Source organism: Canis lupus, chromosome 16, assembly GCF_011100685.1.
Source record: "Canis lupus familiaris isolate Mischka breed German Shepherd chromosome 16, alternate assembly UU_Cfam_GSD_1.0, whole genome shotgun sequence".
Taxonomy (NCBI): Eukaryota; Metazoa; Chordata; class Mammalia; order Carnivora; family Canidae; genus Canis; species Canis lupus.
This window is the reverse complement of record NC_049237.1, coordinates 9,380,854-9,393,647: the sequence shown is the minus strand read 5'-3', so window position 1 is coordinate 9,393,647 and position 12,794 is coordinate 9,380,854. Positions and strand designations below refer to the sequence as shown.

The following is a 12,794-nucleotide window of genomic DNA, read 5'->3' as shown; positions in this document are numbered from 1 at the left end:
TGCCTTCCACCCAGGGCCTGATCCTGGAGACTCGTGATCGAGTCCCACATCAGGCTCCTTGCATGGAGCCTGCTTCTCTCTCTGCCTGTGTCTCTCTCTCTCTCTCATTAATTAATAAATAAAATCTTAAAAAATAATTTTAATTCCAGTGTACTTAATACACAGGGTTCTATTAATTTCAAGTGTCTGTTCCACTGATTCAGCAATTCTATCCATTACTCAGTGCTCATCAAGAGAAGCGTGAAGGATACCCTCAAAAATGGTAAAATAAATAAATGACTATCACAAGCAAAAATAAAGCAATAAGACCTCAAAAAAAAAAAAAAAGCAAAATGGAAATAAGAAGTAAGTGCTAAAAATTTGACACCAGGTAAGACAAACCTAAAATATGAGCATTAGGTCTTAAGACACCTAGAGACCTAGAAATATATAAAGAATTAAAACCACAGTGAGGTACAATTTCCTTGTACTGGCACAAATTTTTTTTTTAAGATTTTTTTAAAATTTTCATTTATTTATGATAGTCACACAGAGAGAGAGAGGGGCAGAGACACAGGCAGAGGGAGAAGCAGGCTCCATGCACCGGGAGCCCAACGTGGGATTCAATCCCCGGTCTCCAGGATTGCACCCTGGGCCAAAGGCAGGCGCCAAACCGCTGCGCCACCCAGGGATCCCTGTACTGGCACAAATTTTAAAAGGCTGACGATGTCTCCTCCCCGCAGGCTTGTAGGTGTTTGCTGCAGCTTCCTTTGCCTGACAGAGCAATAAAGCTACTGTAGCTCTTTTGGCCCTGCTCACCCCTACCACGTGACAACCCCCCTAAAGGCCGATCTTGTCAAATGGCAAGAATATGAAGCAAGGGAATGCTCGAATGCTTCTGATGGGAGTAAAATTGGTCTACACCCTTGGAAAACAATTTGGGATTATCTCATAAAACTGAAGGTAAGTCTACTAGTAGCTATCTAGGGGACCCTTGCACATGTCACAAGGAGAGATATACCATATGCATATTCAATGCATCACGGTTTGTAATAACAAAAAATTACAATCTCTATTTTGATAAGAAAAATTGATATGTAAGTTGCACATTCATACAAAAGAAAGCTATTCATATCACAGAATGAAAGCAGTCCCTCTCCTAAAATGTAGGGGACCCAGGGCAAGATAAAATGGAAGTCTACGCACCAAGTGCCTAAGCATTTAAAAGTAAAAAAATCAAGCTACAAAATGGTTCAATAAAATATGATCTGTCTTCCCATCTTGACAAATATACTTTCAAAATGACCTGGAAGGCCAAGTGTGAATTCTTCTCAGACTCCTCTGCGTTCTCTGATGAGCTATATAAGAATGAAGCAAGTCGGCCCTGGCTTCCAACTCTGGCCACACTGCTAGAGCCATCAGATACAGGCGATGAACATGTCAGCCACATGGAGGAAGACCTGGGGAAGAAGCCCTGGAAGTGGGCTCTGGAAGTCCAGGGTCCCAGGAACCTGGATCAAGGTCTAGAATCAAAGTAAGCACTATAGGTTCTAGATGGGCACAATTCCTTGGCCCCATGGACTCCTCAAAGAGCGAGCAGGGATGTAACTAAAAGACAGCTACAGGGATCCCTGGGGGGCGCAGCGGTTTGGCGCCTGCCTTTGGCCCAGGGTGCGATCCTGGAGACCCGGGATCGAATCCCACGTCGGGCTCCCGGTGCATGGAGCCTGCTTCTCCCTCTGCCTGTGTCTCTGCCTCTCTCTCTCTCTGTGTGACTATCATAAATAAGAAAAATAAATAAATAAAAGACAGCTACAACTAGGATTGTAAAGCAGAGGGCTCAGGGAGGAAGTCCATCTTGTCCAGGTCTACAGGTGAGTCTCAGAATCATCATGCTGTGCACACAAAAGCAAATAAGTATTTGCATACCTAGCATTGATATGATTTATAGGCTTGAAAACAGGCAAAACAATACTAAATATTGCTTAGAAATGCACACATAGGGCACCTGGTTGGCTCTGTTGGTTGAGCATCTGTCTTTGGCTGGGGTCATGATCCCAGAGTCCTGGAATGGGTTCCATGTCAGGCTTCCTGCTCAGTGGGGAGTCAGCCTCTCTCTCTCATGCTCTGTCTCTCAAATAAGTAAAAGCTTTTTTTAAAAAAATAAATACATACATACATATTTAAAAATAAGTGTATAGTAAAAATAAAAATCAAATTCAGAGCACTATCAGTAGGATTATAAATTGATACAGCCACTATATAAAACAGCACAAAGACTCCTCAAAAAATTAAAAATAGAACTACCGCATAATCAGCAATCCCACTTTCAGGTATATACCCAAAAGAAATGACATCATATCTCAAAGAGATATCTGCACTCCCATGTTCAAAGCAGCATTAGTCACAAGAGCCAAGATCTGGAAACAACCAAAACATCCACCGACAGATGAATGGATAAAGAAAATGAGGGATATAGACACAGACACAGATATATAGATATACAAAGGAATATGTGATTCAGCCACAAAAAAGAAAAAAATCCTGCCATTTACAACAACATGGATAAACCTAAAAGACATTATACTAAGCGATACAAGGCAGATAGCAATTACTGTAATGATCTCTCTTATACGTGGAATCTAAAAAGTCAAACTCACAGAAAGTAGAACGGTAGTTGCCAGGGACTGGAGGTGAGGGGCAGGTGGGAGTAATACACTGATATTGGTCAAAGGATATAAAGTTTCAGTTATAAGATGAATAAATTCTGGAGATCTAAGGTACGCTATGGTGGCTATAGACAACAATAACGCATACTTGAAATTTGCTGAGAAAGCTGATCACAAGCGTTTTCATCATTAAAAAAAAGGGGGGGTAAAGAGATAGGTTAATTAGCTTGATTGAGGGAATAATTTCACAATGTATACGTATATCAAAATACCACAGGAGCACCTGGCTGGCTGGCTGATTCTGGGGAGCATGGGACTCTTGAGTTTGAGCCCCACTTTGGGCATACAGATTACTTAAAAAAAAAAAAAAAAAAAAAAAACAAGGGACACTTGGGTGGCTCAGCGGTTGAACACCTGCCCCTGGCTCAGGGCGTGATCCACGATCTCAGGATTGAGTCCTCCATTGGGCTCCCTGCCTGGAGCCCGCTTCTCCCTCTGCTTACATCTCTGCCTTTCTCTCTCTGTGTCTTTCATGAATAAATAAATCTTAAAAAAAAAAAACAGAATATCATATTGTACACATTAAGTATATACAATGTTTCTAAATCAATGATACCTTATTAAAACTGAAGAGAAAAAAAGAACAGTATTTATCTCTATCACCTCTAAGATGGGGGAGATGATCAACAAAGGGAATTCAGGGGCCCCTGGGTGGCTCAGTCGGCTAAGCATCTGACTTTAGATCTCAGCTCAGGTCTTGATCTCAGGGTTGTTAGTTCAAGCTGCATGGTGGGCTCCACGCTGGGCATGGAGCTTACTTAAAAAGAGAGAGAGAGAGAGAGAATTCGGGGGAGGGTTAAATGATTAACATTGTATTTCTTTCTTTTATTTTATTTATTTATTGTAGACGGGGGGGGGGGGGGGTGGCGGGAAGGGCAGAGACGCAGGCAGAGGGAGTAGCAGGTTTCATGCAGGGAGCCCAATGTGGGACTTGATCCGGGTCTCCAGGATCACACCCAGGCTGAAGGTGGCGTAAACCGCTGAGCCACCCGGGCTGCCCTTAACATTGTATTTCTGAAGCTGATTCATGGGTACACAGATAACTCATTGGATGCTTTATAATTTTTCATAAGACTTGAAAATCCTTTCAAAATTAAAACGATAAGATATCATGTTATGCCCTTCAAATTGGCATAAATTTTTAAAAGTCTGAAAATACCCAGTGCCAGCTGGCCCTGAGATGGGGAAACTGGGACTCTCGAACATGAAAATATTTGTCAGAATCTGGAAAAGTTGAAGCTGTGCAACCATTCAACCCAGCAATTCCACTTCCTAATGATCTACTCTGGAGAAGCACCAAGAGACGTGTAGTCTTGGCAGCATGGTTCGTTATAGCAAAAAACTGGAAATATCCCAAATGACCATTTCTTTGACAACAGGTACTGAGCTGTGCCATAAATTACAGGATGAAATACTAAGGAGGCCTGGGTGGCTCAGGGGTTGAGCGTCTGCCTTCAGCTCTGGGCATGATCCCGGAAGCCCATATTGGGCTCCCTGTAGGGTGTCTGCTTCTCCCTCTGCCTATGTCTCTGCCTCTATCTCTCTGTCTCTCATGAATAAATAAATAAAATCTTTAAAGAAATACTATATAGCTGTTAAAATGAATAAATTAGATCCTTATATGTCAACAGGAATAGATCCCCAAAACATAACATTGAGTAAAAATTCTAAAATACATACAACAATACTATATTTCATACATGGATACAAACATATATGTGAGGAAATTATAAAATCATGAAGGGTCAGAACATACACCACAATCCCAATCGAGGTTACTTCTGGGGAGAGAAGGGAATGAGACTAAGAAATAGAAAATAGTTTTAGGCCCATTATGGTTTTTATTTTACTTTGAAAGATATGTGAAAATGAAAAATGTTAGTATTTATTTATTCTGGGAGGTGAGTTATAAGCTTATTATATTGTAGTTTCTCTAATATAACCTTTGTTATATTACATATTCAGAATATGTAAAATACTCTGATGCGGGGCAGCCCTGGTGGCACAGCGGTTTAGTGCCGCCTGCAGCCAGGTGTGATCCTGGAGACCTGGGATCGAGTCCCGCATCGGGCTTCCTGTATGGAGCCTGCTTCTCCCCCTTGCTGTGTCTCTGCCCCTCTCTCCCTCTGTCTCTATGAATAAATAAAATCTTTAAAAAAATAAAAAATAAATACTCTGATGCTTGTTATATTATTCTTTGCAATTTGGGCTTTTTTTTTTTTTTCCAATTTATTGAATAGTCAATTAAACCTCTTCCCATCTACCCACTGCACCCAAAGTTACAATTAATCAAACAGGAAAGGCATACAAACAGGAAAGAACCCAGAGGAAACACCCACATTGGCAAAAACCGCAAAGCTGGTTGAAAATGCTCAACAGCCTGCTTCACACAGTTAAACAGTTATTCTAGAAAAAAAAAAAAAAAAGCACCACCAACAACACACAACTTGAATTACTGAAAGGTCCTACTTCACACAGCTACTACACCACATGAGTAGCTGGTTAAGAAATCATACAGATGGATCTGGGTTCAACAACTCTGCAAGTTATCTGCTCTGTGGACTTCAGTACTTTTCTAAATAAATAAATAAATAATATTTTTTAAATGTATATTTCTAAATTTCTAAACAGCTCTGGTCTGAGTTGCCTTATATTAAGATCCTTATATTAAGGATTTACATTACCTCCCTCAGGAGCCACGGTGAAGACTAGCTTGGATACCATCTCTAAAGTGCCTGTTACAGGGCCTGATACATAGTTATTTGTTCAATAAATGGTAGTTATTGCTTGCCTTGGAACTGGGATTAGAACTCCCTGCTTGGGCATATATTTCAGCAAAGCAGATAGAAATATCCAAACTGGGGGAGCCTGGGTGGCTCAGTCGGTTGAGCGTCTTCCCTTGCTCTGGTCTTGGTCTTGGGAGTTCTGGGAGCCGCAGGCCATGCTTCCCTGCTCAACAGGGAGACTGCTTCTCCCTTCCCTTCTGCCACTCTCCCTGCTTGTGCTCGCTTTCTCCCTCTCTCCCTCTCAAATAAATAAATGAAATCTTAAAGAAAAAAATATCCAAACTGATGCACCAAAACAAGAGAATACCCAACATTCAAGCAAGCCCCTGTTGACTAACATGTATAGCTAAAAGCAATATAAGAAAGACTAGAACTGCAGGATAAAGAGGAAAAATCCAATCTATGAATATAAAGGAATTTTTATATAAAGGAATATAAAGGAAATTTTATAAGTCCAGCAAAATGCAAACTGTCCTCAGGCAACTGATAGGAGTATTAATTGGTCAACAGATCCCATTAACTTGTAATCCACAAAGTCCTTAGACTTTAGACTTAGACATGTCAAGTTTTAGAAGATTTTATAAATTTCTAAGAAGGGGAGAATACTTTTAAAACATATTTGGGGGATGGGCACCTGAGTGGCTCAGTGGTTGAGTATCTGCCTTCCGCTCAGGTCCTGATCCCTGGGTCCTGGGAACAAGTCCCACATCAGGTTCACTGCAAGGAGCCTGCTTTTCCCTCTGCTATGTCCCCGCCTCTCCCTGTGTCTCCCATGAATAAATAAATAAAATCTTTTTAAAAAATAAACAAACAAACAAACTTGGGGAAAAAATTGTTCTAGGTTTTGAGTAAAAAAAAAAAGTCTCTCAAGGGCCTGATTATGAGGACACAGTACACTTCAATGGATTAAAAATTTGTAATGCTCTAACTCAAAAGTGATGAAAAAGGAAATAAAAGGTCAACTAGACCAATAAATGTAAGGAGAATTTATCACTTCACTAAAAGAAAAAAAGTCTTTAATGAATTCCCCAGAGGATCCATCCAAATTTTTTTTTTCCAAATTTGAATAGACCAAATTATCTCTGTATTTTATCTCCCCTTTTAAAACACACAAAAATTCTGGTTAACAATTCAATTTAGCAGTTTAAAATGTGGTCTTGATGTTTCAAACCATACACACAAAAATACCATAATAATATTCATAAAACAAAAAACTAAACTTTCTTAAAAAGACCATACAAAATTAATGTGTCTAAACATATGGTATAAGAAATTGAAAGTTTCTAAATAGGGATCCCTGGGTGGCGCAGCGGTTTGGTGCCTGCCTTTGGCCCAGGGCGCGATCCTGGAGACCCGGGATCGAATCCCACGTCGGGCTCCCGGTGCATGGAGCCTGCTTCTCCCTCTGCCTGTGTCTCTGCCTCTCTCTCTGTGTGTGACTATAATAAATAAAAAAAAATTTTTTCAAAAAAAAGAAAGTTTCTAAATATATTGGATATGTAACATATTTACACATTATGGATTGTCTCTGCGGGTTTCTTCCTGAAAATGCAAGTCCTATTATGAGGCAATCAGGGAAATCTGAATGCCAACCGGATATTAGATTATATTAAAATTGTAACTGCAAAAAACTGTGATTGTTATACTGTGGTTATGTTAATAAATTAGAGTCTACCCTTTGGAGATACTAAAGAATTTATGAAACACATAATCTCTGGAATTTGGCTTAAAATAATACGTTGGGGGCAGCCCGGGTGGCTCAGTGGTTTAGTGCCACCTTCAGCCCAGGGACTGATCCTGGAATTCCCTGGATCTAGTCCCACGTCGGGCTCCCTGCACGGAGCCTGCTTCTCCCTCTGCCTGTGTCTCTGCCTCTCTCTTTCTGTGTCTCTCATGAATAAATAAATAAAATCTTAAAAAAAAAAAAAGATAATACGTTGGGAGTTGGGTACAGGGATGGGGAAGGAGGACATAAATGAAACAAAACTGGCCATATTTTGAAAATTGCTGAATTGAATTGATGGGTACATGGCAGTTCATCATTCTCTTTTCTCTACTTTAGTACATTTTGAAAATATCTAACATAAAAAATTAAAAGATAAGGGACATGGTATTTAAAACTAAAAGCCAACTCTAGTTGAAGAATTTTTAGGAACAGAACAGAAAAGCACACATACACAGAAAAAAATCGTCTTTTCAACACTGTTCTTATTCAAGTACGGTACTAGAATGTTCCTTCCCTTTCTATCCACCACTTTCTGCCCTCCTTCCCTCCTCCCAGATTTCTTGGGTTTCTGTGACTAGAGGATTTCCTCTATACTCATTTATAATTCACCAAAACTTAGAAACAGATTTTCAAATTGGTGCCTCACAACACATTCAATAAGTACATTTATTTTTTAAAAGGTTTTATTTATTTATTTATTTATTTATTTATTTATTTATTTATTTATTTATTTGACAGAGAGACAGCCAGAGAGCACAAGCAGGGGGAATGGCAGAGGGAGAGGGGGAACCAGGCTCTCGATGATGAGGCTGATGCCAGGCTCCCTTGGGATCATCACAGGGGCAGAGGGCAGACAGGGGCTTAACCAGTTGAGCTACCCAGGCGCCCTCAATAAGTATTTTTTTTTTTAATCATGGAGCACATTCAGCGCTTTTTAAAAATGTTACCACTTTGTCCTTTAAATTTTTTTTTAAAATACTATCTCATCTACGTCATCCATTTAAAGCACCCGTCTTGGGCAGCCCGGGTGGCCCAGTGGTTTAGTGCTGCCTTCAGCCCAGGGCATGATCCTGGAGACCTGGGATCCCCTGGAGACCTGGGATCCAGTCCCAGGTCAGGCTCCCTGCATGGAGCCTGCTTCTCCCTCTGCCTGTGTCTCTGCCTCTCTCTCTGTGTGTGTCTCTCCTGAATAAATAAAATCTTAAAAAAAAAAAAAAAGAAAGCCCCCATGTTTGGCATGGTTTACTACACATACACCGAGGGTGAGTCATCCAAAGGTTGTTGCTAAGAAGCACAAGATCAAAAGATTGACGGCCACCATTGTGGACACCAAGACAAACAAACCACTTAAAGTTTTCAAGGAGGGGGCCAAGTGTGAAAAGTACTATATCAAGAAAAATAATTGAGCAGAAGTGCACAGGGACAGAAAAGATGGGCAGAGAGAACCATTCACTAATTGAACAAGATTTCAATCCGAAGTGGGGTGGGGTGGGGAAACCAAGCAGGAAGGGGACAGGAGGCCTCCAGAAAAAGGCTTGGTAAGGAAGGTATTGTGAAGGGTGAAGAAAAGGGGGCGGGGGCGTGCTAGAGACCCTGCCCTGGAGGAAGGAAGAGGAGTGTGACAGGCTGGGTGCAGACGTTGCTCAGGCACAGGGAGAGCAGAGCCCAGATGTAGCAGGGAGGCCGAGGCGGCCGGCAGACACATGGAAGCCATCTCTGCAGATGTGACAGCTGGGCCCAAGGGAGTGGGCTGTCCTCGGGAGAAGAGACGGGTCAAAAGGCTTAACCCAATCCGCGGGGCACACTATATTTAGGAGGCAAAAAAAAAAAAAAAAAAAAAAATGAACGAGTGTAAGAAACGCAGAAGCAGCTGCCTGAGAGGTACGCCGCCCTGTTTCAGAGGGGGTCCCAAGGGCGGGCAGTCACCAGCTCGGGCCACCTCGGGGACCCCGGGGCAGCAGCGCTGGGAGAGGACCCGACATCATCGGGAACCTCGAGGAGGGCCATTCCGCTCAGGGGGTGGCGGCTAGCTTCAGGGACCCGACAAGTGACCCCGAGGGGCCTGGCGGCGGCCAGGGATGAAGGGATGGGGGGGGGGGGCAAGCGCAGGGCCCCCTCGCGGCGATGACGATCCGGATGCGCAGGGACCACGCAGCAGAAAGGGAAAGCCTCCGGAGTCCAAGGTGCCACATAGTGGAGGCGCCGTCCTCCGTTCCCAGACCTGCCTCCGCTGCTCAAGACCCAGCGGACCCCCCGCCCCCAAAAAAGCAACGTATTCCCCTGGGGGTGAGGAGCGAGGCGTGGTCTTCCCCGGGGCGCCTTGGAGCTACCCGGGTTCGAGGACAGGTCTGGAGGCGCCGGGCGCGGGGGGCGGGGGGCAGGCTGGAGGCGGAGGCCGGCGGGGACGGGGTCCCCACGACGGCGCGCCCCTGTGGAGCCGCAGCCCCTGCGTCCGCGCGCGCTCACCTCTCCGCCTGCGAGTAGTGGCACCGGCCCAGCAGGTTGAGCTTGCAGAGGTGCAGGTCTTCGCAGGGCCTCTGGCAGAACTTGCGACGGCAGACGCGGGCGCGGGTGGCGGCCACCACCGCCCGGGTGACCCCGGCCCTGTCGCCCGTCTCCAGCAGCACGAAGCGGTCGGGCCCAGCCGCCTCCAGCACCTCGCGGAGCTGCGCCTCGGAGAGCGCGATCTCCTGCAGCAGCGCGTCCAGGGCCATGCGGCCCCCGTGGGCGCACAGGATCTTGGTGATGAAGCAGCACACCTCCGGGTCGGCCATGGCGCGCCGCGGGCCGGGCTCCGGCGGGGAATCGAAACTTAGGGGAGTCCGCGCGCGGGCGCGGGCGCGGGCGCGGGCGCGGGCGGTGCTGGCCGGGCGCGCCCCGGGCGGGCGAGCGCGCGCTCCTCGCCGCCGCGAGCCGAACCAGCGGTTTCGCTTTCCCGCTCTGGGCCGCGGCGGGAGAGGTCAGAGCTCACGACCCAGGGCAGCCCCGGGGGCTCCGCGGTCTCGCGCCGCCCTCGGCCCCGGGCGTGATCCTGGGGTCCCGGGATCGAGTCCCGCGTCGGGCTCCCCGCACGGAGCCCGCTTCTCCCTCCGCCTGGGGCTCTGCCTCTCTCTCTGGTCTCTCGCGAATAAATAAATAAAATATTTTTAAAAAAATTAAAAAAAACAAAAACAAAAATACAACTCACCGACCCGATCCCGGGACCGGATCGAAATCAGCCGCGACGGCAGCCGAATTGGAAACCCGTCCGCGGGCGCGCGAGCCCCTCGCTGGGTGCGGGGCGCCGCCAGGGTGACTCCCCCCGCCCCACCCCCGGCCAGGCTTCTCCCCAAAGAAGAGAAACCTAAAATGACCTGGGGCTCCGGTGGAGTGTTTGAAAGCCAGCCGCGGTGGCGAATGGCGTGAGCGTTGGGAGCCCCCTTGAGGAGCTCTCTGATCCCCTCCGCACCCATCCCGGGAAGAGCCCACCCCTAGCGAGCGCTCCGCGGGGAGCCGGGCGCCCTACCTGCGCTGCAAGCCGGTCTTCTCAAGGAACCCCAAGGGTTAGGTACCATTATCCTCTGTACTTGAGGAAGTAACTGGAGCAAACACAGCCATCGAGGTGGAACCTGAGAGCACCCCGAGGTCCCCCAAATCATGGGCCCCAGATCGTGGTCCACCCAGCCCCCCAGCACCATGCCCTCTGAAAGAACAGCGAGGATTGCTCTCCCTCTCTTTGGCCTTCTCAAGGGCTTTTTGCAGAAACACTTTTTTTTTTTTAAGATTTTATTTATTTATTCATGAGAGACACACACACACACAGAGGCAGAGACATAGGCAGAGAGAGAAGCAGGCTCCATGCGGGGAGCCGGATCCCGGGTCTCCAGGACTAGGCCCTGGGCCAAAGGCAGATGCTTAACCGCTGAGCCATCCAGGTGTTCCCTGCAGAAACACTTCATAAGGCGTCCTTACCTGCCTCTGGTCGGTAACAGGGGTGCCACTTTATTCCCAACAGCAAACGGTCACAGGCATGTCTAGACGTACCCCAAGATTTCAGGTAGGTTCCTCTCTTCAGATATTTGGATAAGGCCTCATCCCTTGTGGAGACCCTCTTGGAGCCCCAGGGTCAGTATAAAGATTATTTTATTTTTCTTTAAAAGATTTTATTTATTTATTCATGACAGACAGACAGACACACACACACACACACACACACACACACACACAGAGAGAGAAGGCAGAGACACAAGCAGGCTCCATGCAGGGAGCCTGATGTGGGACTGGATCCCTGGTCTCCAGGATCATACCCTGGGCTGAAAGGCAGCGCCAAACCGCTGGGCCATCGGGGCTGCCCTAAAGATTATTTTAAAGTGAAAACATCAGAGCTACAGAAGATGCAGAAAGAAAATTTATCTGAAATTCTCTTAATCTGAAAGCAGAGCCTGCTGAAGATGCAGCTACCATTAATCCCCTTCAAAAGGAGCTTCCTGCTAATTCAGCTGCCCAGTAGAGACAGACTGCCCATTCCATTAACATTAGAAAGCGGGACAAAATCTTCCATACTCTCCCATTAAAGCCCTAAAATAAAGCCCTCTTTTGTTAAATTGAGGTATACACACTTGGGCTATTCCCAGACTTGTCCATTACTGAGAGCTCCCCACCCCACTCCAACTCAATGTGAAAATAAACCTTGTCTTTTCTCCTGTTAATCTGTCTATTGTCAATTAATTTGCAGATCCCCAAACACTGTATCCAAGTTGGAAAAGGAAACCGGTTTTTCCTCCCAACACTCTTCCCAAGTAAAATAAACGGTCAGTGATCAGATAGTTTTTTGTTATGTTTTGTTTTGTTTTTTAATGATACAATTCGATTGTCAACTTAGAAGTTCTTCAAAACGGGGGCGCCTGGCTGGCTCAACTGGAGGAGCATGGGACTCGATCTCAGATGGTGAGTTCGATCCCACCATTGGGTGTGGAGATTACAAAAATTAGTAAGTAAAACTATAAAAGGAAGAAATTCTTGAAAATGATGAGTGGAAATTCTACTTGGTAATTGGTGGTGGATGAACTGTGTCTCTGAGGAATAGAATACTTTGGCATGAAAGCCAGCCAAACATGGGTCCCACACAGGATCATCTGGCTTTTTGTTCCCTCTAGCTATTACTTCTATAATTGCCTTTAATCTACTTGGCCTTAACAGCTTCCCAGGACTGGGCTTTCATTATCAAATAAATTCAACATAGCATCTTCCATGTGACCTTTACATTAGTTAGTTGCTCTAAACATGCAGAAGTTAAAAAAAAAAAAAAAATAGTTCCAGCCCCCAAAAACCTTGTATTTGGGAAGACATGGAAAAAAACAAAAAACAAAAAAAAAAAACAAAAACAAAAACAACAACAACAACAAAAAAAACCCTAGCAAAACATAAGAGAATCAATGGTTAAATGCTGCAATAGGTATGGAGGAGAATAGAGAAGGAAGAGTTTGGAAGAATGGGGAAGAAAGTTTTGGCGAGAATGATTGGGAAGAGAGATCTAAAATTCTCCTCAATTCGAATCCATGAGAAACAAGGTAAGGATTGTGGGAAGGGAAAAGA

At 45.3% G+C, this 12,794-nt stretch overlaps 1 protein-coding gene across 2 annotated transcripts in view; it reads right to left on the bottom strand.

Moving 5' to 3' along the window:
- The window catches only part of ZC3HAV1 (zinc finger CCCH-type containing, antiviral 1), a 62,598-nt gene extending 52,562 nt beyond the window's left edge, over positions 1-10,036 (bottom strand). The window contains exon 1 of one of the 2 annotated variants that reach the window (XM_038559420.1): positions 9,687-10,036. In XM_038559420.1, coding sequence (XP_038415348.1) covers positions 9,687-9,994 — 308 coding nt within the window. In that variant the 5' untranslated portion in view covers positions 9,995-10,036. The remainder of the gene's footprint in view (positions 1-9,686) is intronic. The other variant, XM_038559421.1, reaches the window with a different exon arrangement.
- Positions 10,037-12,794: the final 2,758 nt, after the last annotated feature.